The sequence below is a fragment of the Scyliorhinus torazame genome, chromosome 9, assembly GCF_047496885.1.
Source record: "Scyliorhinus torazame isolate Kashiwa2021f chromosome 9, sScyTor2.1, whole genome shotgun sequence".
NCBI lineage: Eukaryota > Metazoa > Chordata > Chondrichthyes > Carcharhiniformes > Scyliorhinidae > Scyliorhinus > Scyliorhinus torazame.
The window spans coordinates 77,082,802-77,109,922 of NC_092715.1; the positions used below are offsets into that span (position 1 = coordinate 77,082,802).

Consider the following 27,121-nt stretch of genomic DNA (forward strand, 5'->3'; position numbering starts at 1 on the left):
TTTGGACACTAAGGGCAATTTTAGCATGACCAATCCATCCAACCTGCACATCTTTGGACTGTGGGAGGAAACCGGAGCACCGGAGGAAACCCACGCACACACGGGGAGAATGTGCAGACTCCGCACAGACAGTGACCCAAGCCGGAATCGAACCTGGGACCCTGGAGCTGTGAAGCAATTGTGCTAACCACCATGCTACCGTACTGCCCGTATTTATTGTTACAAGTAGGCTTACATTAACACTGCAATGAAGTTACTGTGAAAATCTCCTGGTCGTCACATTCCGGCGCTTGTTCGGGTACACAGAGGGAGAATTCAGAATGTCCAAATTGCCTCACAGCACGTCATGCGGGACTTGTGGAAGGAAACCGGAGCGCCCTGGGGAAACCCACGCAGACACAGGGAGAACGTGCAGACTCCCTACATACAGTGACCCAAGTCGGGAATCGAACCTGGGACCCTGGCGCTGTGAAGCAACAGTGCTAACCACTTTGCGCCCGTGCCACCCATTGTCACCTGCTAATTGATTCCTCCGCTAAGCCAAATTGGATCCTTCCTATCCATTCTATCTCAGACTCTCATAATTTTTTATTTTGTTTTCTTTAAATTTAGAGTACCCAATTCATTTTTTCTAATTAAGAGGCAATTTTGTGTGGTCAATTCACCTACCCTGCTCATCTTTGGGTTGTGGGGGTGAAACCCACGCAAACACGGGGAGAATGTGCAAACTTCCCACGGACAATGACCCAGAGCCTGGATCGAACCTGGGACCTCGGCGTCGTGAGGCAGCAATGCTAACCACTGTGCCACCGTGCTCTCCTTGACACTCATAATTTAATAACCTCAGTTAAATCTCCCTCTCACTTCCTGGGCTCTAAAGATTACAATCCCAATCTGTCCAATCGTTCCTATAGCTAAGTGATCCCAATTCATAAATTTCATCTGGACTCGCTCCAGTGTGATCACATCATTCTTGTATTGTGGTGACCAGAACTGTATGAAGTCTGCTGTCTGACCAGTGTTTTATACTATCCCAGGATAACCTTCCTGCTCGTACATACCGTGCCTTGGCTAATAAAAGATTTTAAAAAAAAATTCTTGCCAGCATTTGTTTCCCAACCCTTATTGCTCTTGAAAAGGTGACGGTGAGCTGCCTTCTTGAACGGCTGTAGTGCATTGTGGTGTAAGATACACCCACTGAGCTGCTCGCCAGGAAGTTCCAGGATTTTGACTCAAAGACAGTGACGAAATGGGTGATGGTGCATGATGAGGCTTGGCTGAGGCTCAGCCATATTTTAAAGGATTATATGAGTGAGATTGTTTGCACAAATGCAGAGATGTTTTGACTTTGTTTGATTGACATCTCCATGAGGTTATAATAAGTTTCTGTGATCCATTTTGTTATTGTCTCAGTGTTTATTTGCACAAGACTAGGAAGTGCTTAAAGCCACTGTTATTGACACTTTAATGGTCTGTTTAATTGATACCTTTATAGGGTTGTCGTCGGAACACCGGTTTCTTCTCAAAGGATATGCATGGGTGTTTTCTCAATGCAGTTTCTCACATGGCATTGTTACTATAGTGTACATTAGGTCTGTACATAGTATATACTGGAGGAATGGGCATGAGGGGTATGAGGGGCCATTTTGGTGGGTGGGGGGCATGAGTTGGCATTGAGCTTGCATGGGAGCATGGGGGTAATAGGGTGTGAAGAGTTAGGGCTAGAGGGCCTAAAATGTAAGCACACAACTGGGACCATTACCCAGAGAACTGAGGCAGAGTTTTTAACCAGCCCACCTTGGCACTCGGATGTCCTTGGGGTTGCCCCTGATCTGTTTCCAGGGAAGATAGGCCCGAGTGAAAATAATGCGTAAAGATGTAATTTATACTGAGTTGGTCTGTTGAGTCTGAAAAATTCCTCACTTGAGTTATCTGCCTCAATAGAGACAGTCTGACCCAATGGTTCAGGTTGACGACCTGACATGAGAACAGTTCTGATGCTGCCAGATTTGCAGAGTATTTCCAGCATTTTCTGCAGATTTCTAAATGCCTCCTCACATACAGAGAAACAATGCTTTACAGAGTGATTAGCAGTGAGTGGGTATTCTCTGCAGGGCCTTGGTGAGACCACTACCGTGTACCGTTTTGGTCTCCTTATTTGGAAAAAGGATATAATTGCTTTGGAAGCACTTCAGAGAAGTTTAACTTGATTCATTTGATGTGGAGATGTCGGGGTTGGACTGCGCTCCGAAAGCTAGTTATTTGAAACAAACCTGTTGAGCTTTAACTTGGTGTTGTAAGACTTCCTATCTTGATTCATTGGGGGGTGAAGGACTTTTCTTATGAAGAGAGGTTGAACAGTTTGGGCATATACTCATTAGAGTTTAGAAGAATGAAAGGTGATCTTGTCGGGGCATGTGTGATCTTGGGGGGCTTGGTGCATTGGATGTTGGGAGGATGTTTACTTTTGTGGGGAAGAATAAAACTGGGGGACATAATTTAAGAACAAGAGGTCCCTTTTAAGGGGATATGAAGACAGTTTTTTTTCTCTGAGAGGGTCCTTTGTTTTTAAATTATTTTCCCCAGAGAGCAGTGGAGATTGGGTTACTGGATTTACTCAAGGCTGAGTTACATAGATAGATTGATAGATAAGGGAGTCAAGGGTTATGGTGGTAGTGGTGGTTGGGGGTGGGGGGGCCGTAGGCAGGAAGATGTCACAATCAGGTCAGCCATGATCGAATGATGGGGCAGACTCAAAGGACCAAACGGCTTACTCCTGCTACTAAGTCCTGTGTTCCTATTGAGCAGATGGAAGGAGGAAGAACAAAAAGGTGGGCTAAGTGTGAGGCAAGGCATGTTTAAAGTGAAGGGGCTTTCAGAGGTTTCTGAAGGCAACAGGGAAGTAACAAGAAATAATGCTGAGGGAGGGAGTTCAACAGGGCAATGGCATTGTAACTGAACAAATGGTGTGTAGAGACCAAAGAACAGAAGGAAGCTAGTGTTAGAGGAATGGAATGTGTTCCTTGTAATATACAATTGGAAACTTTGGGCAAAAGGACGAAACAAGAACACAGAAGGATTTGAAGATGTTATTAACTATTTTAAATTGCTGTAGAGGAACCTTGGCAAAGCCTGGTAAGGACAGGGATGATGGGGATGCAGGTCTTTACTGTGGGGAACACCATTTGAGGTAATTTGAGTTTACAGTGGGTGGAAAGACTGGTAAGGAGAGTTTTAGAGAAATTCAACCTTGATAATATAGATGTAGATTGCAGCAGTAGAAGAGGTCAAAGTGGCAAGGTTAAGGGTGTGAAAGAAAAGAGTCTTTGTGATTGATCAGCTGTGGGTAAAGGGAAGCAGTGAGTTTGGGTGTGGGCACGATGCCAAGTTTCTGCACCTCTGGACTTAGTTTGAAGTGTCTGTTTGATTGATAGAATGGAGACTGGAGAGGCTGGAGGCACACTGGTCCTTAAGGGATGACTGCAGATTATATTTTGTTTTGGAAGTACTTTGTATAATGAACAATATCAGTTAACATGATATTTATCTTCCACTGAGCAAGTCAGTAGATTAGCAGTATGCCTTCTGTGCAGCAGAAGTGCTGTGAAATATGCTCTAATTTATATTGAATTGATAAACTGTAAAGTATATTTGCCAAGCCATCACCCATGATGTTGTTCTTGGACCTCGATGAATACGTTGCTGGCAGAGTAGTTACTCTATCTCAGGGAAGAACTGAGAAAATCTACTTCCAGAACTATATCTAAAACCACAGATTCCATTCACATAAACTTTAAATGTGACACTGAAATCGTTCATCACAAAAATAAGGCGGGATTTACTGACCAACCTGCCATGTGTTTTACAGTGGCGGAGGTGGCCCACTTTACTGGTCCCGCCGTTGTGGGACCGGAATATCCCGTTGCCGTGAAAGGCCGGTAAATCCCTCCGTAATTATTTAAATTAATTTCTTCCATATGGTATTACAAGCCAAAGTTAACCATGTTTCTGAGGGTCAAACATCAAAAAAATACTAAGTGGTATCTCAATTGTAAGTTAAACCTTTGGTCCCATGCTATTTTTAATTTTGTTGTTGTATATCTGATCTTTAATCTTGGCTTTTGACCTTCAATTTGTTAAAGATGGCAAAATAAAAGCAAAGTTCTGCAGATGCTGGAAATCTGAAATAAAAACAGAAAATACTGACAAGGTTCAGCAAGTCGGACAGCATCTGTGGAGAGAGAAAAACAGATGTTTCAAGTACGTTACGACTCCTCTTCGGAGCTGAAATTAGGGTTAGTCTGACATTAGTAGGGAAAATGGCAAAATTGGTACGGATCCAAGGAAAGTTGAGGGAAGTTAGGGGCCCTTTGTGATGCACTATCAATTACCACAAAGACGAGGGTAGTGGAATAATCGAGGCTTTATTGAGCAAAGATGTTGTGCCTCCTGTAGCTGGAACCAGAATGGCTGCAGCACTGGCGAGCACACGCATCTATGCACCGCCTACTGGGCGGAGCCAGCAGGCAGGGATTTACCCTTGTACCTCTATTATAAGTGTCTGACCGTAATACATATAATACTGCTAGTGGTGACTACCACATTCACCCCCTGTTAAAAAAAGAGTCCGGCGGGGGTGGTGGAAAAAAAGAATTATAAGTTCAGTCTGTCGGGGGCCTTGACCCTCCTCTGCGATCGCCTCCGTCCTGGTGGTGCTGTGGGTGCCGACTTGGTCACCTGTGACTCCGGGAGCATGTTGTCCTCATCTTCGTCATCCCTGAATGGAACCAATGGGAATACGGATCCTCCTGGGGCAGGGGCTGCGGTGAGGTTCACTGGGGGGAGGGTGAGTGGCGCAGGGGTGAATGAGGCAACGGGGGGCGGCAGTGTCAGGTCGGGGGCCGTGGGTGAGAATCCAGCGGGTGCCAGGTCCCGGAGGGAGACTGTGTTCTGTCGCCCATCGGGGTATGCCACGTTGGCGTACTGCGGGTTCGCGTGTAGGAGGTGGACCCTTGCGACCAAAGGGTCCGACTTATGGGTCCGCACATGCTTGCGAAGGAGGACAGGTCCAGGAACTGTCAGCCATGTTGGAGCGAGACCCCGGAGGTGGACTTCCTGGGGAAGGCAAAGAGACGTACATGAGGGGTCTTGTTAGTCGCGGTGCAGAGGAGCGATCGGATGGAGTGGAGCAGGTCGGGGAGGACCTCCTGCCAGCGGGAAACCGGGAGGTTTTAGACTGCAGGGCCAGAAGGACGGCCTTCCAGACCATCCCGTTCTCCCTCTCCACCTGTGCTTTTCCCCAGGGGTTGTAGCTGGTCGTCCAGTTCGAGGCGATGCCCTTGCTGAGCAGGAACGGACGCAGCTCATCGCTCATAAAAGAGGATCCCCGATCGCTGTGGACGTAGGTGGGGAAACCGAACAGAGTGAAGATGCTGTGGAGTGCTTTAATGACCGTGGCAGAAGTCATATCGGGGCATGGGATGGCGAAAGGGAACCGGGAGTACTCCTCGACCACGTTCAGAAAGTACGTGTTGTGGTCGGTGGAGGGGAGGGGCCCTTTGAAGTCCATGCTGAGGCGCTCAAAGGGGAGGGAGGCCTTCACCAGGTGCGCTCGATCTGGCCGGTAAAAGTGCGGCTTGCACTCCGCGCAGACCTGGCAGTCTCTGGTGTCAGTCCTTACTTCCTCAATGGAGTAGGGCAGGTTGCGGGCCTTGATGAAATGGAAGAACCAGGTGACCCCTGGGTGGCAGAAGTCATAGTGGAGAGCCTGGAGTCGGTCCACTTGTGCGCTGGCAAATGTACCGCAGGATTGGGCGTCAGGGGGCTCGTTGAGCTTCCCCAGGCGATCCAAAATCTTGTAATTATAGGCGGAGAGCTTGATCCTCCACCTCAAGATCTTGTCATTTTTGATCTTGCCCCGCTGTGTGTTATTGAACATGAAGGCAACCGACCGTTGGTCAGTGAGGAGAGTGAATCTCCTGCCGGCCAGGTAATGCCTCCAATGTCGCACAGCTTCCACAATGGCTTGGGCCTCCTTTTCGACAGAGGAGTGCCGAATTTCAGAGGAATGGAGGGTGTGGGAAAAGAAGGCCACAGGCGTGCCCGCCTGTTTGAGGACGGTGGCCAGAGCTACGTCCGATGCATCGCTCTCGACCTGAAAGGGGAGGGACTCGTTGACCGCGTGCACCGTCGCCTTGGCGGTATCTGCCTTGATGCGGTTGAAGGCCTGGCGGGCCTCAGCCGTCAGGGGAAAAACTTGAACTGAATGAGTGGGCGGGCCTTGTCTGCATAATTAGGGACCCACTGGGCATAGTAGGAGAAAAACGGCAGGCATCGTTTCAGGGCCTTGGGGGAGTTCCATGAGGGGCCGCATGCGGTCGGGGTCGGGCCCTAGAACTCCATTTTCCACGACATAGCCAAGGATGGCTAAGCGGTTGGTGCGGAACACGCATTTCTCCTTATTGTACGTGAGGTTAAGGAATTTGGCGGTCTGGAGGAATTTTTGAAGGTTAGCGTCATGGTCCTGCTGATCGTGGCCGCAGTTGGTGACGTTATCTAGGTACGGGAAGGTGGACCGCAGTCCGTACTGGTCAACCATTCGGTCCATCTCACGTTGGAAGACCGGGACCCCATTAGTGACGCCAAAGGGAACCCTGAGGAAGTGATAAAGGCGGCCATCTGCTTCGAACGCAGTGTATTGGTGGTCCTCCGGGCGGATGGGGAGCTGGTGGTAGGCGGACTTCAGGTGCTCTGTGGAAAAGTCCCGATTCTGTGCAATCTGATTGACCATGTCAGATATGCGTGGGAGGGGGTACGTGCCAAGCTGCGTGTACCGATTGATGGTCTTACTGTAGTCAATGACCATCCTGTGCTTCTCCCCAGTCTTTACTACTTGAGCTCTCCAGGGGCTGTTGCTGGCCTCAATGACCCCTTCCCGCAGAAGCCGTTGGACCTCCAACATGATGAAGGTCCTGTCCTGGGCACTGTACCATCTGCTCCTAGTGGCGACGGGTTTACAATCCGGGGTGAGGTTCGCAAACAAGGAAGGTGGATCGACCTTAAGGGTCGTGAGGCCACATACGGTGAGTGGGGGTAGGGGTCCGCCGAATTTGAAGGTTAAGCTTTGGAGGTGGCACTGGAAGTCCAGGCCGAGTAACAGGGCAGTGCAGAGGTGGGGGAGGACGTAGAGCCGGAAGTTGCTAAACTCTACGCCTTGGACGGTAACGGTCGCGATGTAGTACCCCCGGATTTCCACGGAATGGAATCCGGAGGTCAGGGCGATTTTCTGGGTAACATGGTGTACCACAAGGGAGCATCACCTTACCGTCGTGAGGTGGATGAAGCTCTCTATGCTCCTGGAGTCAAAAAGGCAGGTCGTCTCGTGCCCATCGATTTTCACCATCATTGTTGCGGTCGCGAGGTTGCGGGACCGGGACTGATCCAAGGTGATCGAGGCGAGCTGCGGCAGATGCTGGGAGGTCCCGGGCTGGTCAGCGGTGGTGGAGGTAGCGGCAGGTGATGAACGGCCAGACGAGCAGGGGTCCTGAGGCGCCGTCCAAAATGCGCCGAAGATGGCGGCTCCCCATGGGGCACACATGGCGGGCGGCATCAAACATGGCGGCACCCATGGGCCGCACGTGGCCTGCGGAGAAGAAGATGGTAGCGCCCACGGGCCACACGTGGCTTGCAAGGAGGAAAATGGCGATGCCCCTGGGTCGCACGCAGGGGGTGCAGGAACACCGGGCCTGGAAACAGCGGCGACCGACCGGGCCTGGCAAACAGAAACAAGGTGTCCCTTCTTTCCACATCCCTTGCAGGTCACACTCCGCGCAGGGCAGTGCCGCCGGGGGTGTTTGTTCTGCCCGCAAATATAGCATTTGGGCCCGCCAGAGTTGGCTGGCTGCCGCGCGGCGCAGGCTTGTGGTGGGTGGAGTCGGTAGCTGGTGGGGCCCACGGTGCCCACGAGGGTGCCGCGTGGTCAGGGGCGTACGACTGGATGTTACGGCAGGCCACTTCTAAAGCGTTCGTGAGCTGCCTAGTTCCCGCAAGATCAAGCGTACCCCCTTCCAGGAGGTGCTGGCGGACGTACGCAGACCTCATGCCCGTAACGAAGGCGTCTCGGATTAAAAGTTTTGTGTGCTGGACAGCCGAAACTGCCTGGCAGTCACAGTTCCTTCCCAGGATGTGCAGGGCATGCCAGAAATCATCCAGAGACTCACCAGGGGGTTGCTGTCTTGTGGACAGGAGGTGCCTGGCGTATAGTTGGTTGACTGGCCGAACATAATGTCCCTTCAGGAGCTCCATCGCTTCGGAGTAAGTGGGCGCATCCCGGGTGAGAGGAAAAATGTTAGGGCTCACCCGTGAATAAAGGACTTGGAGCTTCTGCGTGTCCGAGGATTCCTCAGCAGATGTTCGGAGGTAGCTTTCGAAGCAGGCTAGCCAGTGGTCAAAGGTGGACGTAGCGTTGGCTGCTTGAGGGCTCAGATGCATTCGATCAGGCTTGATGCAAAGATCCATTGTTTTAAAAATCTTTGCTCAATAAATTGATGCACTATCAATTACCACAAAGACGAGAGTAGTGGAATAATCGAGGCTTTATTGAGCAAATATGTGCCTCCTGTAGCTGCCACCAGAATGGCTGCAGCACCGGCGAGCACACACATTTATACACCACCTACTGGGCGGAGCCAGCAGGCAGGGATTTACCCACGTACCTCTATTATATGTGTCTTACTGTAATACATATAATACTGCTAGTGGTGACTACCACACTTTGTAAGAAGATCAATGGAGTAAGACTGACCCCTGGGCATGGAGTGAGTGGAGGAAGGGAAAGGCTGGGCGTTATTCTCCCCCCCCCACACTGGGTGAGAGAATCGCCGGTGTGCTGCGCGAATGGCGCCCCGCCGCCCCGACCCCCGCACGCGATTCTCCCAGCCCCCGGAAACCAGCGGCGCACGATTCGAACCGGGCCGCTCAGAGAACCGGCGAGCGGCGATTCTCCGTCCCGGATGGGCCGAGCGGCCGCTACGACACGACAGGTTCCCGACGGCGCCGTCCACCACAGGGAACGCTGGGGGGGCGGCCTGTGGGGGAGGGAGAAGGGCTCCTTCACCTGGGTGGCCTCCGATGGGGTCTGGCTCACGATCGGGGCCCACCGATCGGCGGGCCGGCCTCTCCCTCCCCCCGGGCCTACCTCCTTCTGCGCGCGGCCCCAGAGCACCACTGCCATGTTGGTGAGGGGCCGGCGTGCGTAAGTCGTTCCCCACGCATGCGCAGGATGGTGCGGCCCAACTGCGCATGCACAGGATTGGGCTGCCCCGACTGCGCATGCGCGGGTTGGCGCGATGCCCATTTGGCGCCGCGTAAGGACGCTGGAACGGTGTGAACCGCTCCAGCGCCGTGGGGGCCAGAATAGGTTGTGCCCGGCCTTGTTTGCGCCGTCGTGAAACGCGACGGCGTTCACGATGGCGCGAACACTTGGCCTCCATATCAGAGAATCGCCCCCGCTATTCTTTGGTTACCTGAATAGGATTGATCCAGCGTAAGGGATACAGAATGGGAAGAGCTTGCTATTTAAAGTCACAGCGGCTTTCTCTCTTCAAACTGATAGTGAATATTTTGAAAATAAAGCTGTGAAGAAGCCATACGGACTTGAAACATTAACTGTGTTTCATTCTCCACATATGCCGCCAGACCTGCTGAGTTCATCCAGCATTTTCTGTGAATATTTCTAGTTTAGTTCTGAAGCTGTTTGTTGTCAATTTTAAAGCTGAGCTTAATAGACCATTGTCAACCAAAGGTATTAAGGAATGTAGGAATATAGAACAAAGGCAGTTATATGGCCAGGATATTTAGGCCACAACGTGGGTGCAGAGATGGGCATTCACGAAAATCCGCATCACTGGCCAGTGTGTCTGTTTGCCAGCTGTCTCACTTCAGGGCTATTTTCCTAAAGGTGTGTTTGGAGTTAGCAGGCAACCTGCCTGCAAACGGTGGGACGACAATTAATGGCAGTTAAAGCCCATTGATGTTTATTGTCAGAGGCTGAGTGGTCGGTCTTTGGGCCTCCCGAGACATCAGGAACTAGGCGGCAGACTGAAGGCCAGAGTTCCAGGCAGTCTTTGAGGCCCTCCCCTCTACAAACTCCTCAAGTCATTTTTAAATTCAACAGTTAAAAAAATTGAGAGTGGGTGTTTCAAAATGGAGGCACTCTCTCTCTTACTTGAACTGCAAGCTGCTGCTCCTTTAGTGTTGGGGGGCTTCCTATTGGTGCACTTGCTTTGAGAGCCCTCCTGCTGTCGTTAGTTGGATGGTGAGACCGGTCTTTGGCCAGTTCATGGACAATCATGGCTGTATGACTATTTCTTACATAGTACAGGATTGTGACCCCAATTTGAAATGGACATAGGGGTCCCAGCTCACAGTGTAAAATCCTGTCCATGGAATTAGGTTGCAGATCAGTCATGACCTCATTGAGTGGGGGAACATGCTTGAGGGGCTGAATGGCCTACTTATATCCCTATTTCATTACTGTTATCGGACAGTTCAATCAACTGGTCAATGCATGTATCAATTATGTCACCAAGCGACTTATTACCATCCCTCATGCATTTAACCCACATTCCTTTCTGTGACAAGACCCATTCCTATAATTCAACACAAAGCTGGAGCAGGATGTTTTCAGCATTTGAGTTAGTTTTATTAATTGTCAGATTTAGTTTTGTTAATGGATGCTTTTGAAATTTATTTTGCATCATTTTAGTTCAATTCTGAGTATCATTAAAACACCTTTTTGCTTTGTTATTTCATGGCACCATCGAAAGGCAGAATGATTAATGTTGTAATATTCTATTTCTTGTGCAGCATTACTTTACCATAACTTTTGGCCATGAAGGACATAAACCCTTGGAGCTCCGGATTGAAGAAGAGGCTGACTGTGAAACATGGATAGATGCTATTCAACAGGCCAGGTACAGCCACTTATATTATGTACATTTGAATCCATGAACAGCCCTTTGGAGGACAACAACTTGCATTTAACAGCAGGACTTAAAAAATAAAATGTCTCAGAACATTTTACAGGGCAACAAATTGGTAATGAACTGATAGATTTAAGGAGCGAAAGCAAATGCATGGTTTAAATTATGGATTTTTAAAAGGTTTATGAACTCTCGGAGGAAATCATTTTGGGGAAAAAAATCCAACGGGGAGGAGATAGTGACTGAATAATCAGTTTCCGATGGTCAAATGAAGGGTGTAAGGAACAAGGCGACATAGAGGTGGTGGTAGGAGGGCACAACATGATTTTGGAACTGGAAAGATTGACTCAGAGTGGACTGGGATCCTGGAGGCTCTTGAAGGCGAAGTGAGGATCTGGAAGTTAAATTGCAGTGGAAGGGGGAACAAATGGAACTTCACAAGGACAGGGAATTAGAAGAGTGTAGGAATTTTATGAGGAAGAAAGCACCCCTGAGGAATTTTGGATTGGTAGAAGTTTGTAAAAAGGTTTTAAAATTACAAAATCATGGATTAGGACTTCAGCAAGAATGCGGCAGAACTAATGGTGTAAATTGGTAATGTTTCCCTCCTGTCTAATGTCTTGATTGTCTGACTCAATATAAAAAATATTTTTAACAGAACTTGGAAAATCAATGAAATTCATAAAAGCATTATAGCTTCTGCTGAATGAAGCAGAATGAGTATTGTTGTGCAGAAGGTGTTCCATAGTGACTTTGCTTGCCAAGGTAAATACAATTATGTCTCATGAAAATGGACCAAGGTTTAAATCGTAAGAAAGATAATTTTACGGTGCATATCACATTCTCAGGTCAACATGAAGTGTTCGATAACCAATTAATTAATTAGGCAAATACAAGGTACCACAAATTGCAATTATTAAATCACCAGATAATTTGATTTTGTTGTCATTAGTCGAGGGAGGAATGTTGGCCAGAAGAACAGGGGGACTCATTAGTATGCTTTAAAATTGCCATAGAGTCTTTTTATATTTAGTATTTATCTTCTTCTAAAGACCAGGGAGTTGAAAAGCTGCACAAGAGGGCTGAGTGTGCTTAGATGGCTGAAAATGCATTCTTTTCAAAAGAAGTAACTACTTAGATTTAAGTAAGAAACACAAGCAATAGGGAAGTAATATTAAGTCAAGGCCAGGTAAAAATAAAGTAGTATAAGTCAACCAAAATTAAATGAAGTTAACATAAGGGAAGTAAATTAAAACCATGGCAGTACAGCTCAGCCACATGGAAAGTGTTTCCTGTAAAATATGGGAAGTCATCGACACTACCGGTGTCCAAGACAACCACATGTGCAGGAAGTGTCACCAGCTGAAACTTCAGCTCCAGGTTTCAGAGTTCGAGCGGCAGCTGGAATCAGTGTGGTGCATCCTTGAGGCTGACAGCTACGTGGATAGCATGTTCAGAGAAGTGGACACATCACAGCTTAGGAGCCTGAAGACAGAGAGGGAATAGGTGGCCACCAGGCAGTCCAAGAGAACTTGGCAGGTAGTGCAGGAGTTCTCTCGGGTCCCACTCATCATTCAGTTTTCCATTTTGGATTCAGGTTAGGATGCCAGTTCCTCACAGGAGTGCAGTCAGAGCCATGTTTACAGCACCACAGGCAACTCTGCTGCATAGGAGGTGAAGGAGAAGAAAAAAGAGATTTGGTGATGGATAAAAGCAAATTACTGCGGATGCTGGAATCTGAAACGAAAGAGAAAATGCTGGAAAATCTCAGCCGGTCTGGCAGCATCTGGAGGGAGAGAAAAGAGCTAATGTTTCGAGTCCGATGACTCTTTGTCTAAGCTTTGACAAAGAGTCATCGGACTCGAAACGTTAGCTCTTTTTTCTCCCTACAGATGCTGCCAGACCTGCTAAGATTTTCCAGCATTTTCTCTTTCATATAGTGATGGATGATTTGTTAGTTAAGGGAACAGATTAGCATTTCTGTGGCTGTAGGCGTGAACCAGGATGGTATCTTGCCTTCATGGTGCCAGGGCCAAGGGTGTCACAGAGCGGCTGCAGGACAGGAAGGGGATCAGTCACAGTTCGTAGTCCCTATTGGTACCAATGAAAGGTAGGAAATGGGATAAGGTCCTGTAAGCAGATTTCAGGGAGTCAGGAAGGAGATTGAGTAGTCGGACCCTTAAAGCAGGATTACTCCCAGTCCCATATGCGAGTATAGAAATAGGAGAATTCAGTGGCTGGTTTAGCAAGGGGCTGGTTTAGCACAGGGCTAAATAGCTGGCTTTTAAAGCAGACCAAGGCAGGCCAGCAGCACGCTTCAATTCCCGTACCAGCCTCCCCGAACAGGCGCCGGAATGTGGCGACTAGGGGCTTTTCACAGTAACTTCATTTGAAGCCTACTTGTGACAATAAGCAATTTTCATTTTCATTCATTTCAGTGATTGAACATGTAGTTACAAAGCTGGTGTAAAAGGGAGGACATCAGACACCTCAGGCATTTGGACCGGTTCTGGGGTAGTTGGAACCTGTACGAGCAGGATGCTCTACTCCTGAACAGGTATGAATGTCATTGCAGGGAGATTTGCTCATGTTGTTGAGGGAGACTTAAACTAGAATAGCAGGGGTTGGGAACCTGAGGGCAAGGGCAAAGCAGGGAACAGGAGATGGAAAATTAGCAGGTGACTCTGAAAGGTAGAAGTAGCAGAGGTTAAAAAGTGGATACCAGAGGAATTTGGCAGTGTTCAAAGATATTTATGCCAATGCAAGGAGTATAGCAATAAAGCCGATGAGCTGAGGGCACAGATAGACACAAGGGTAGCATGATATCATCACGATAATGGAAACTTGGCTTAAAGAGGAGCAAAAAAGGCAGTTCAACATCACTGGATATCGAATTTTCACACAGGATATTGAGGACGATAAAATGCTGTAGCATTATTGGTTAAAGAATCAATTTCAGCTGTGAGAAGGGATGATATACTAAGTGAAGCATCAAATGAGGTCATATGAGTTGAGCTGAGAAATAAAATGGAGCACCCACTCTGCTAGGAGTCTACTATAGACCCCCAAATAGTGGAAGTGAGTAAGAGCAAATATGTCGACAGATTTATGAGTGCAAAAATAATAGGGCATTAATCATTGGGGACTTCAGATACCCTAATATCAATTGGGATACAGACAGTGTGAAGGGCACAGTGGGTACAAAATTCATGAACTGCATTCAAGAGAACTTTTAAGTCCGCATGTAACTGCCCAACGAGAGGGGGCGCAATTATAGATTTAGGGCATAATTTAACAAATAAAAACCAGTCTCCCATTTTGGGCAGGTTAAGTGGGATAGTTCCCGACATCTGTAGCGTTGGGAATGACCCCACTATTGAACGGGACTCTGTCAATTTTTTGGAATGCCCTGCCAAGGCTGCACTTTACTGCATGGCGGTACTCAATTCGCCAGTGCAGGAAGAGACGGTGCCCCAGTCTCTCCACCCCCCAACGCAACCCGTGGACCCAACTCACCTGCTGGGGATCATCGAGCACCCTGCACCTCATATGGTCAGGGCACTCCTGGACCTGGTCCCTAGCATGTGCAAAATGATACCAGGAACCTTGGCACTGCCAGCCTGGAATCTTGGCAGTTCTCTTGCCAGGCTGGTAATGTCATTTGGACACATGTTGGCACCCAGTGGCAGTGCCAGGCTGTCCAGGTGGCACTGCCAGTGTGCCAGGCTGGCAGTGCAATGGTGCCTAGGTGGCATCAGCAGTGCCAGGGTGCCATCTTGCCCACAGGTCAACCACCCACCTCCTATCACCTGGGAGATCCCCCCAAGTGCCATTCCAGTGGGTCCCTGTTTGTGGAGACCAATGCTAAATGGTGCCTGGCTGGGGTCTCCTCGGTGAGGTCGATAGATTTTGGGGGTTGGTTAGTTCTGACATAGGCATAGTTAAGTGAGCGATTAAGCTCACTTAACTATGCAAGTCTGGATCCCGCCCAATGTGGGTGGGATCCAGATCAAGACGACTCGCGAGATCTCGTTAGATCTCGCGGGGCATAACGACGATCGGGAATCCCAGAAGAAGCCTCTCACGGGTTCTCCCGGCCACGCCCCGTTCTAATTCCGGCGGGACGCGGCCGATAAATCGTGCCCTTAACCTCAGGAAATGAAACAGGGCAAGTGGATGAACGAGCAGTGGGGGACCATTTTGGAGATAATTACCATAATACAGTTAGATTTATTAGCATCATTATGGAAAACGATAAAGATAGAACAGGAGTAAAAGTTCTAAATTGGGAAAGGACCAATTTTACAATGCTGAGAGGTGAATTGGCGAAAGTGGACTGGAAACAGCTATTAGAAAGGAAAGCAGTGTCAAATCAATGGGAGACTTTCAAATGTGAAATTCAATGGTCACAACGTAGACACATGAAAACAAAGGGTGGCATTAACAAATCAAGAGCCCCCTAGTTGTCCAGAAAGATATATGATAAGATAAAGCAGAAAAAGAAAGCTTACGGCAGTCACAAAAAGCTGAGAGGAATATAGAAATTACAGGGTGAAGTAAAAGAGGGAATTAAGAAAGCAAGGAGAGGAGATGACAAAATATTGACAGGTAAAATCAAAAAAGCCAAAGATGTTTTGCCAGTACATTAAGAACAAGAGTATAACTAAGTTGTACAGATCACAGATGTACGGGGTAACTTATGCATTGATGCAGAAGATGTGGGCAAGGTTTTCAATGGGTGCTTTGTTTCTCTCATTTGAAGGAGAGGGAGGATGAAATGAAAAAAAAAAAGAAAATGAAAATCGCTTATTATCATAAGTAGGCTTCAAATGAAGTTACTGTGAAAAGCCCCTAGTCGCCACATTCCGGTGCCTGTTCGGGGAGGCTGGAATTGAACCGTGCTGCTGGCCTGCCTTGGTCTGCTTTCAAAGCCAGCGATTTAGCCCTGTGCTAAACCAGCCCAGAATGCAGACATTCTGGGAGTTACCAGATTCAATAAACATAATGAGAGAAGAAGTATGGAAGGGACTGACATCCATGAAAGTGAATAAATCACCAGAGCCAGATGGATTGTAACACAGGGTGTTAAAGGAAGCCTGGGAGGAAATAACATATGTTCTGAAGATCATTTTCCAATCCTCCCTAAATACAGGTGGAGTACCAGGGGATTGGAGGCCTGTGAACATTGTACCGTTATTTAAAAAGGGGTGGAAGGGATAAGCTGGAAAATAACTGGCCGGTTAGTCTGACTTTGGTGGTGGGCAAATTATTGGAATCAATTCTGAAGATAGGATGAACTGTCACTTAGAAAGGTATGGAATTTTAAAATGTTAGTCTGCATGGCTTTGTTAGGGGAAAATCATATCTTACTAACTTAGTCACATTTTTTGAAGTAACAACGAGGATTGATGAGGGTAGTGCAGTGGATGTTGTCTACATGGATTTTGGTAAAGCATGTGACAAGGTCCCACATGGCAGACTCATCAGAAAAGTGAAAGCCCATGGAATTCTGGGGAAGGTGGTGAGCTGGAATAGGCTCAGTGGCAGGGAAAAAAGGGTAATGATTGATGATGTTTTTGCGAATGGAAGGTGGCTTCCAATGGTGTTCCACAGGGTTCGGTTTTGGAGTCCTTGCTGTTTTTTGCATATATTAATAATTTTGACTTAAATGGGGATCAGCGTGATTGGGAAATTTGCAGGTGGCAAATTGGCCGTGTAATTGATAGTGAAAAGGATAGCTGGCATCTCCAGAATTATATCAATGTTTTGGTTGAGTGGGCGGAAAAGTGACAAAGGGAATTCAATGCGGAGAACTGTGAGGTAATGCATTTGGGGAGGTCAAACAAAGCAAGGGAATACTCAATATATTGTAGGATATGTAGAGGAAGTGAGAAACCTCGGAGTGCATGTCCACAGGTCCCTGAAGGTGGCAGGATAGGTAGGAAAATTGGTAAAGAAAGCATGCTTTCCTTTATTTGATAAGGTATTGAATACAAAAGCAGGGATGCAATGCTGGAACTGTGTAAAATGCAGGTTAGGCCACAGCTGGAGTTTCAAGTACAGTTCTGGTCACCACATTGCAGGAAGGGCATAATTGCTCTGGAGTGAGTGCAGAGGATATTTACAAGAATGTTGCCAGAGTTTGAAAATTGCAGCTATGAGGAAAGATTAGGTAGGGTAGGGTTATTTTCCTTAGAATAGAAGAGACTAAGGGGTGACCTAATTGAGGTGTATAAAATTATGAGGGACCTAGATAGAGTAGACAGGAAAGATCTGCTTCCCCTAGTTGAGAGGTCAGTTACCAGGGGGCATGGATTTAAGGGATTGGTAGAAGGATTAAAGTAGACAATGAGGAAAAACATTTTTACCCAGAGTGTGATGGTCTGGATTTCACTGCCTCAGTTGGTGTTTGAGGCTGAAACGCTCAATTCATTTACAAGGTACCTGAATCTACACTTGAAGTTCTCTAACCTGTAAGTTTACAGACTAGGATTAAAATATACGGCTAGTTGATTTTTTTTCCTCTTTTTTTTTTGGCTGGAGCAGAAATGATGGACTGAATTGCCTCTTCCTGTGCCGTAACTTTCCAATAGTTCTACGGTTACGTTAATTTGATGCATTGTTTTAGTTTTCTACATTTCCCAATATTCTTTTTATTGTGCCATTGATGTGAAATTATGATGCAGTTCAGTAAATATTGTTCAAGCAAATCCCTCACTAACAAAATTCAGTATAGAGAATGCAAAACTTGTCTCCTGCCTCTTATATAAATAGAGTAGCAATAGCTCAGTTACAGAATTATGTTTGCAATACTCATTCCCCCCACAATTAGATGGTCCAACTCTCTCCCAGAAAACAAGTCCTGAGGTATTTTAACTCCAAGGGCTTCTTAGTTTACATAAAGGTGTTTCTCATCACTTGGGGACAATCAGCTACTGTGTCAGCACAATATCCAGTTGGTCAGCCAGAGGCCTGGTTAAAGTCTGAATGCTCCAGTTAAAGTGATGTTGCATTCCCTTCTGCAAGAATTAGCTCCTGGAGTGGTGGAGCAAGAGCTAATAAGCAGGACAAGTTTCAACTGGAAGCTGGGGAAAAAGGTTCTCATTTCAGCCTGTGGGAGGAATATCCCAAAGAGCCATGTGCACTAGGCATGGAGTGAGATTGCAGAGGTTGTCAGCTCCAGGAGCATAAATGCTCAAACCTGAATGCAATGCAAGGAGAAATTTGACCTTCCAAATGTAACCAGGATAAATAGAATTATCCATTTCTCCATCTTTCTCAACAGCACATGGCAATAGTCTTTCCCTCCTGCTCCAGCATCTTCAACAATTTCATCCCATCCATCACAACATTTTTGAGTTTACAAATGTGACTGTGGGAATCCATGGCTATGCCTGTATACTCAATGGGTGTATGATGAACTAGCCAGATGCGAGATTGGGACCAAATATATCAGGTGCCAACTCAATACTGAAATCTTGATGGTCTTTAGGGGATAAAACCTACTCAGCAGCTCAAACATGTTTATCAACCAGGCTAAACAGCTGAGGCAGTGAGCCCAACTCAGGTTCCAGGCTGAGATTATTTTTATAGATCCCTGTAGATTAGCCTCTAAACCTTCTTTTTCATTGCCCTGGTGTAAGCGAGCAATTACACCTTGTATCAGAGTAAAGGACAAAACGCATTCCCCCACCATCCCCGCACCCTGCTCAGCCAGCCCACTTTGGCTAAATCTGCTGCAATGACAGACATACCAAAAATGCTTTTAGTACTACAAAAGTTCACCGATTGTGAGGTGATCTCATCCAATCTTGCAAACTTTGGCAAGTTCAATGGCAGAAGTCCAGGGGTGTGCACCTTCGCACGTGGCTTTGAGAGGTATCATCCTGCAGATTTCTTTGGGGCCAATCCTTTCAGGTGAAAGCAAATTTCTTACCAGTAATACCTTTTGTAACTCTATTGCTATCGAAACTAATGAAAAGTACAGCTCAAATGAGCAAAGCAGAATCTATATTTACAGCCAATGAAATATCACATGGGACTCGAAGCATCCTTGGCCAAGACACCATACGGAAAAATCATCAGAATTGTATTACTTTTTATTGCATATCAGTAAATCTTGTCAATGTGTGCAAATAAAAAAAATCTGTCCCTTCTAAATTTCAGAAAGATTGATTTTAATAAAGTCAAAGAAGTAAAAATAAAGTTGCCATAGTCTCAGATGACCATTGTAATGTGTTCAATGTTCACGGGTGGCGATATCTTTGCAGTTGAATCAATTAAAGAACAAACGGCTTTGTTAAAGAACAAAACTATTTATTAACTAACTAATCACTATAAAGGATTCTACGATATGAAGGATAAGTACAGTTGGATATGATGGCTAAATACAAATAATTATGATTAACCAGTATTAATTACTATTGACTAAGGAGCTACTTGATATGCGACTGGACTCTACGCCTGCTATCCACGTTCTGCTGCCACCTGGTGTGTTCCAGCAATGATCTCCTGTCATCACACCACCTAGTACCCGGATGCTAGAATTTCAGTCTATGCATACGGCACCTATCTTTACTTACAGTTCGGTTGTTAAATTATGCACAAGTTATATTCTACATGTCATTACATCCTCCTCTTTTTCAAGATGATTAAAACATTTATATATACATATGAACTATTTATAAATACATGAATTTTTAAAATGGGTCAAATTGTACATATGCAAATTTGTTTTTTTTAAGTGTCCGGTATTTTAAATGTCTGTTTCAGTCTCTTGGCTGATTCTGCTGTTTCACCGTCTTCGATGTTTAGGGTGTTCTGTGTCTTGAGCTTGTGGTGTTTAAATGTCTTACCGGCTTTTGCTGCCGGCCCAACTTCCCGATTAAGTTTTGAAGGAAGTGGTTCCATGTTATTTGGCTTCAGAGATTTCCTTGCTATTACCAGGGCTCACCGTGCTGTTCAATATCGGCTGGTGTCCATGTGCTGCAAGGGCTGTTGAACTTTGAAGAGGGTACAAAAGAGCTGTGCATCCTGCACCAAGCAGAATTTGTATCATCATAAAGATCCGAACCACAGAGCTGAACCACAATCTCCGAGGACATTGTGCCTGCATGTGGCTCCTTTTTGTCTGTGAGTCCTTAATGCTGTGCTGCAGGGCACTCACCTCAGCGTTTTGCTGCTTATGATTAGCCACTTGTTTTCGATGATTCTTTTGTTTTGGTTTAGTTGTTCTTGCAGCTGCTGAGATACGCGTTGCATTGTGCTTATTATCTCATTTGACTCATGATTTTGGTTGCTGTGTTGTTGCATGCTCTCGGAGGCAACCGTGTCTTCTAAGCCCACCATGCTTTCGGTAGCATCTTGGCAGTGCTTCTTTCTGAGCAGAGCTGCGGCCTGAGCTTTGGATTTGTTCTCCGGCGTCTGTTGTGTATTTTCATCTATGGCTGCCGTGTGCACCATCTGTATGTAGTCGGTGTCTGTGTCTTAAATTTCTGTGTCGGTGATTGCATAGTCGCTGTGTAATTCGTCGAGTTCAAAGAAATCATCATCTTGGTCGTATAGTCGCTGGACAAGTTGTAGGGCCTCACACGCTGTTGCACCTAGCAGTGATCTCTTATCTGCCTTTACAACTGTGCATTCCATCAAATATGACTGTTTGTTAACCTCTACTTGTAGAGCGCAGTTTCCAAGCGTCTTAATTCATGCGCTGTGGTAGTCTGTGAGACTGCACTCATTGTCTGGCTGAATGTGTGGCTGATTGCACATCTTGTTGAGGTCTGCCTCGTTCATTAAATTTGCTCTGGCACCAGTGTCCATTTTGATGAATGTGCTGGTTTGATTTATAATTAGCTGAATTGTCCAATTGTCTACCTGGCCCCTTCCCGTTTCTTCTGTCTCGTAGAATCGTTCTGTGTCTTCCTTGACGGTATCAATGAAGAATGGATCTTCATTGCCATCTGTTGCACTGGTGTACTCATCTTGCCTACTGCGGATCGCATTTTGCAATATAGAAGAGTCGTTTCTCATTTCATTTACATAGTAGATGTACCTCGGCACCTGTGTTCGCTCCATGGACTAGCTTGCTGGGCACAATGGTTGCACTTTGGGCACCTGGCACACAGTCTGCTATATGCAGGGCACTTACGCGGGTTGTGCGTTCTGCTGCACCTCGGACACAAAGCGGCGTGTTCTGATGATCTTCTAAAATGGCCGCCCTCATTCTGACCACGTTGGTAGTTTTGGTGCGACACAGAAAAGATGGATCGGTCTCGCTTTCTCATTACGCGCCACTTCCCTGTGCTTGAATTTCAGTGGTTTGTTACAAAGCAACTTGGCTGGCCTTGTATATCCGTATTGCATCGAATAAAGTCAAATCATATTCACGCAGCAATCGTTCGCACAACGTGTCGCTTTTAAGTCCATAAACAATTTGGTCCTTGATTAATGAATCCTGCAGGTCTGCAAAATTGCAGGATTACGCTTTAAGATGCAAGTCAAGTGCCCTGCAAAGAGTAGAATGCTTCGACCGATTTTTGTAGCCGCATACAGAAAAATATCGGTCAAACATTACATTTTTTTTAAGATGGCAATTGTCATCGAAGCGTTCAATTATTTTATCGTAGCTTTGTTGCTCTTATTAGCCTTAGTTTTATTAGCTCTAATTCTGTCACCTTTGCTCACGAGTCGCCAGGTATCTTTCTGATACCGCCACATGGTTCAAGCTCAAGTAATGGTTAATAATGCAGCACACCACTTAGTAAAAGTTAAATCAACGATCATTTATTATATACAGCAATAAATACTTATACAATAATCCTACTTCTAGACTACTACCTACCACTAAAGGCCAATACTTAACTTTGGAAATGGCCCACCAGGTCAGGGAAATGAATGGTCTTTCGAATTGGGTCTGAGCCTGCGGGATTCAAAGCTGGTACAAGTCGATAGTCAGGAGCACCTATCTGGTAGCGATCGCTGGAGTAAGACTTACTGTTTTCTTTGTCGAAGGGTCTCGAAGGTTGTGAGCAGGAAGAGAAGGGTCGAGCTGAACTTGGCCCCTATTCTTATAGTCCCCAGGGGCTTCCCGCCTCTCTGGGCGGACCTCGTACCTGGTTCTAAGTGATTGGACTTGGTCCCAATCACTTGGTTTGATATGCTCCAATAATGGGGCGATTCTTTGATTGGGGGGGTGGTCGTTTACCTTCCTTTGTGTCAGCCCCTGCTGGCGCCGAAAGGTCTGGATCGGCTTTATGTTGCTAATGTGTAGCAATTGTTCCCGGGGATGGCTGCTTAATATGCAGATGGCTGGGTTGTTGTGATGTTGATGGCTGCAGTTATCGGTCTGGGCTGACTTCCCCAGAGCCGAATACACTGTTTTACCTGCAGCTGTCCGTTTGAGTCCTGTTGGCTGATTTTCCCATCAGCCTCTTTCGTTCGCCATTTTAGATCGGGGTTTGACCATTCTAATCGGGACTCAGCCATGTTAGGTGGCTACAGTTTTTCCTGTCATCCTGCAAGGCAAATTGGAACGTATTATATAAGTTAATTGCCAGGGGACCAGCTACAGTCATCAGAAGGCTATTTTCTTCTGATCTGAGGCCTCCTGGATGGCAATATTTTTGTTGTTGAATCAATTAGAGAACATACGACTTTGTTAAAGAACAAAATTATTTATTAACTCACCAAACACTATAAAGGTTTCTATGGTGTATAGTTGGATACGATGGCTAAATACAAATAATTATGATTAACTAGTATTAATTACTATTGACTAAGGAGCTACTTGATATTGGACTGGACTCTACGGGCTGGATTCTCCAAAAATGGGGCAATGTCCCCATGCCGGCGTAAACACGTTTCACTTCCCAGTTTCTTCCAAAAAATAAAGAGCTATTCACTTACCTGCAGGGGACTAGCAGGGACCCAGGGACCTTCACGCAACTTTGGCTGCGGATGCGGGCCCCTGCACTTGCAGTTCCGAGTTCGCGCATGCGCACGGCGGTGGTCTCCAGTGGCTGCACCGAGCACCATGGCGGACTCGGACCGTGGACTATCACCAAGAAACAAGGTCCCCCTGATAGGCCCCGCCCCCCTGCCCCGGACCGGCCCGATCGCTGCCCCGGCCGCCCATAAGGCCCCCCCGGTGTTAGATACCCCCGCCCCCACCAGGGCGGCCGCGGACTGAGCCCGCAGCCGCCGTGCCAGAGTCCCGACCGGCCATACGTGGTTAGAACCATGCCATCGGGAAATCGGCCGGTCGGGATCGGAGTATCACTGGGAGGGCCTCTGGCAATTACCCCCCAGCCGCCCGGTGTGATTGACGGACGAGTGATTCTCTGGGGCCCGGAGAATCATCGGAGCGGCGCCGGTCATGATCCGGTCGGGAACATCGATTCTCTGCCCCCGCGCCAAACGCGATTTTGCCACGGAGTTGCAGAGAATCCAGCCCTACGTCTGCTATCCATGTTCTCCTGCACACCTGATGTGTTCCAGTAATGTTCACCTGTCGTCACACCACATAGTGTTCGGATGCTAGAATCTCAGTCCATACGGCACTTATCTTTACTTACAGTTCGGTTTTTAAATTATACACAAATGATATTCTACATATCATTACAACCAGAGGTTGCTTTCTCCTATGAGGGAGAAAGGTGACTGGTGGTGACTTAACCTGTGGATCACTACCCCTCAGGCGAGGGGCAAGATTGAGAAAAAGGGGGCCTTCATGAATAACCTTAGCTGGTACCCATGCTTTAAGTCTCGTTCTGCATCTTGAACTAGCTGTCCAGCCAACTGAGCCAAGAAGTAAAAGTTAACTGTTTATAGTAAAATAGAATGAAACTTTGTGATGCACGATCAATTGTACAAAGACTCAGGTTGGATACAACTAGATCATAGAATTTGCAGTGCAGAAGGAGGCCATTCGGCCCATCGAGTCTGTGGCTTTATTGCAGTAAGATGTGTGGCCTCCCACAGCAGGTGGCGAAATGGCTGCTGAATAGAGGACACGCATATTTATACTCCTCCTACTGGGCGGAGCCAGCAGGCAGGGACTACCGGCGAACCTGTAGTACAGGTCCTACCTTACATCACTTAATACAGGTGTAACAGTGGTTTACCACACTTTGATTAAAATTTATATGATTACTTAGTACAAAAGACAAGGCAACCATCTTCAACCTCCTTCTGAGCATCACAGTTGCCTGTCTTCAGCCAATTTGATTTACTCCACATGTTAGCAAGAAATAGCTGAGCACATTGATATAAAAAGATTATGGACAACATTCTGGCAGTAGTACTGAAGATGTGTGCTCCAGATTTAGCCACACTTCCAGCAAATCTGCTCCAATATAGCTACAGCATTCGCATCTCCTTAGACAGCACCTTCCAAACCCATAACACTACCATCTAGATCAGCAGTTTCACGGGAACTCCACCACCTGCACATTCCCCTCCAAGCCAGTCACCATTCTGACTTGGAAATATATCACTTTTCCTTCACCATTGCTGGGTTAAAATCCTGGAAACCCCTCCCTAACAGCACTGTGGGTGTACCTATACCACAGATACTGCAGCAGTTCAAGAAGGCAGCTCTGTACCACCTTCTCACGGGTAATAGGGATGGGCAATAAATGATGGCCTAGCCGACAAAGCCCATATTCCTTGACTGAATTTAAAAACAAAATCTCTTCCAACAAAGTATAAAATTGGCCAAGTATTTCCTGTCCACAAAAAGCAGGACAAATCCAATTCAGCCAATTATGACGCATTAATCTACTGTCAGTATTCAGTAAAGTAATGGAAGGCATCATCAACAGTAGTGTCAAGAGTCACTTACTCACCAATAACATGCTCAAAGATGCTAATTTTAGGTTCCAAAATGAGCCAAAAGAGGTGAATTCCAGAGGTGAGCGACTGCCCTTGACATCAAGGTAACATCTAACTGTGTGTGGCATTGAGGAGCATGGCTAAAATTGAAGTCAGTAGGAATCAGGGGAAAGGTCTCTACTGGCTTCAGCCATTCCTAGCATACATAAACATGTTTGTGGATGCCAATTATCTTAGCCGCAGGTCATTGCTGCAGCCATTCTTCATGGCTGTGTCCTGGTCCAACCATTTTGAACAGCTTTAAAAATGAACTTAACTCATATCATTATTTTTTAAAAATAAATTTAGAGTACCCAATTATTTTTTTCCAATTAAGGGGCAATTTAGGGACTTCCGGGTGCGACGATGACCAGCTAAGTCGCACGTTTCGGCAGCTCCCGTTGGAACGGACTTTTGGGCTCTTAATAGGAGCCCCAACGGCAATTTAAACGGCCAAAAACACTGCGTTAAACCAGAAGGAAATCCCCCCGGACACGCATGGAAAAAGGAGAGGATAGCGGCCGTATTGCAGAAGATCCTCTGGAGCAGCGGCAAGGAAGGGAAGCTCGAAGCAAGATGGCGTCGGAAGGTGGCCGTTTGTTATGGGGCCCGGAGCAACAAGAGTTCCTGCGGCGCTGTGTGGAAGAGCTGAAGAAGGAGTTGAAGAAGGAGGTGTTGGCCCCGATATTACAGGCGATTGAAGGGCTAAAGGAGGAGCAGAGGACCCAGGAGCTGGAGCTTCGGGTCGTGAAGGCAAAGACTGCTGAAAATGAGGATGAAATACAGGGCCTGGTGGTGAAGGCAGAGACGCACGAGGCACAGCACAAAAGGTGTGTGGAGAGTTTGGAAGTACTGGAGAATAACTCGAGGAGGAAGAATTTAAGAGTCCTGGGTCTTCCCGAAGGCGCAGAGGGGGCGGACGTTGGGGCATATGTAACCACGATGCTTCATTCGCTAATGGGATCGGAGGCCCCGACGGGCCCTTTGGAGGTGGAGGGAGCCTATCGAGTTCTGGCGGGAAGATCAAAGGCTGGAGAAATACCTCGAGCTATAGTGGTGAGGTTTCTCCGCTACAATGACAGAGAGACGGTCCTCAGATGGGCGAAGAAAACTCGGAGCTGTAGATGGGAGAACGCGGTGATCTGCGTATACCAGGATTGGAGTGCGGAGGTGGCGAGAAGGAGGGCAAGTTTCAATCGGGCTAAGGCGGTGCTTCACAAAAAGAAGGTTTAATTTGGAATGTTGCAACCGGCGAGACTGTGGGTCACACACTAAGGGAAGCACCACTACTTTGAGACGGCAGAAGAGGCGTGCACATTCATTGTGGACGAGAAGCTGGAATAGTCTGGCGAGAGAAAGAGCTTCTGGGACAAAGTGGTGGGGTGATTATGTGGGGCGAGGAAGGGGAAAGGGGGGGGGATGATTTTTCAATTTGTTAATTCTATGATCCTGTAACTTTTCTAACTTTTCTCTCTTCCCCATGTTGCGGGGGGGGGGGGGGGGGGGGGGGCACGGTGTATGAGGAACTGTGGGCGCTGGTGGGACGGAAAGGGGAAGGAGAAGGGAAATGCGCCATTAGGGCCGGGGCCGAGTGGGAAACGCGGGCTTTGCTCCCGTGCTATGGTAATTGTGGCGGGAACAGGGACACAGAAAGGAGGGGGCCTCGCACAGTGGGGGCCGAGGGCAAGGGGGGAAGCCGAGGTCAGCCAGAGTTCGCTGACTTCTGGGAGCAACATGGGGGGTGCAACTACGCTAGAGGGGGATCTAGCGGAGGGGGGGGGGTTAACTGGGTTGCTGCTGCTAAGGAGAAGGGGGAGCTGTTATGGGACGGGGTGGTCGAGACGGGGGGGCACCGTCGGTGGGATATACAGGTACGTGGGAACCGGGTGAGGAGCTGTGTTAAAAAAGGGGATGGCTAGTCGACAAGGGGGGGGAGGTAAAGAGCCCCCCAACCCGGCTGATCACGTGGAACGTGAGAGGGCTGAACGGGCCGATTAAAAGGGCACGGGTACTCGCACACCTAAAGAAATTAAAGGCAGATGTGGTTATGTTGCAGGAGACGCACCTGAAACTGACAGACCAGGTCAGACTACGTAAAGGATGGGTGGGGCAGGTGTTTCATTCAGGTTTAGATGCGAAGAATAGGGGGGTGGCTATCTTAGTGGGGAAATGGGTACTGTTTGAGGCAAAGACCATAGTGGCGGACAGTGGGGGTAGATACGTGATGGTGAGTGGCAGATTGCAAGGGGAGGCGGTGGTTCTGGTGAACG

The 27,121-nt window shown here is 47.3% G+C and overlaps 1 protein-coding gene across 3 annotated transcripts in view; it reads left to right on the plus strand.

Annotated features, from left to right (window-relative positions):
* rasgrf2b (Ras protein-specific guanine nucleotide-releasing factor 2b) overlaps window positions 1–27,121 on the plus strand; it is a 465,843-nt gene that overhangs the window by 45,311 nt on the left and 393,411 nt on the right. For all 3 annotated transcript variants that reach the window (XM_072516189.1, XM_072516187.1, XM_072516188.1), the window contains exon 2: window positions 10,867–10,973. In XM_072516189.1, the coding sequence (XP_072372290.1) occupies window positions 10,867–10,973 (107 nt within the window). The remainder of the gene's footprint in view (window positions 1–10,866; window positions 10,974–27,121) is intronic.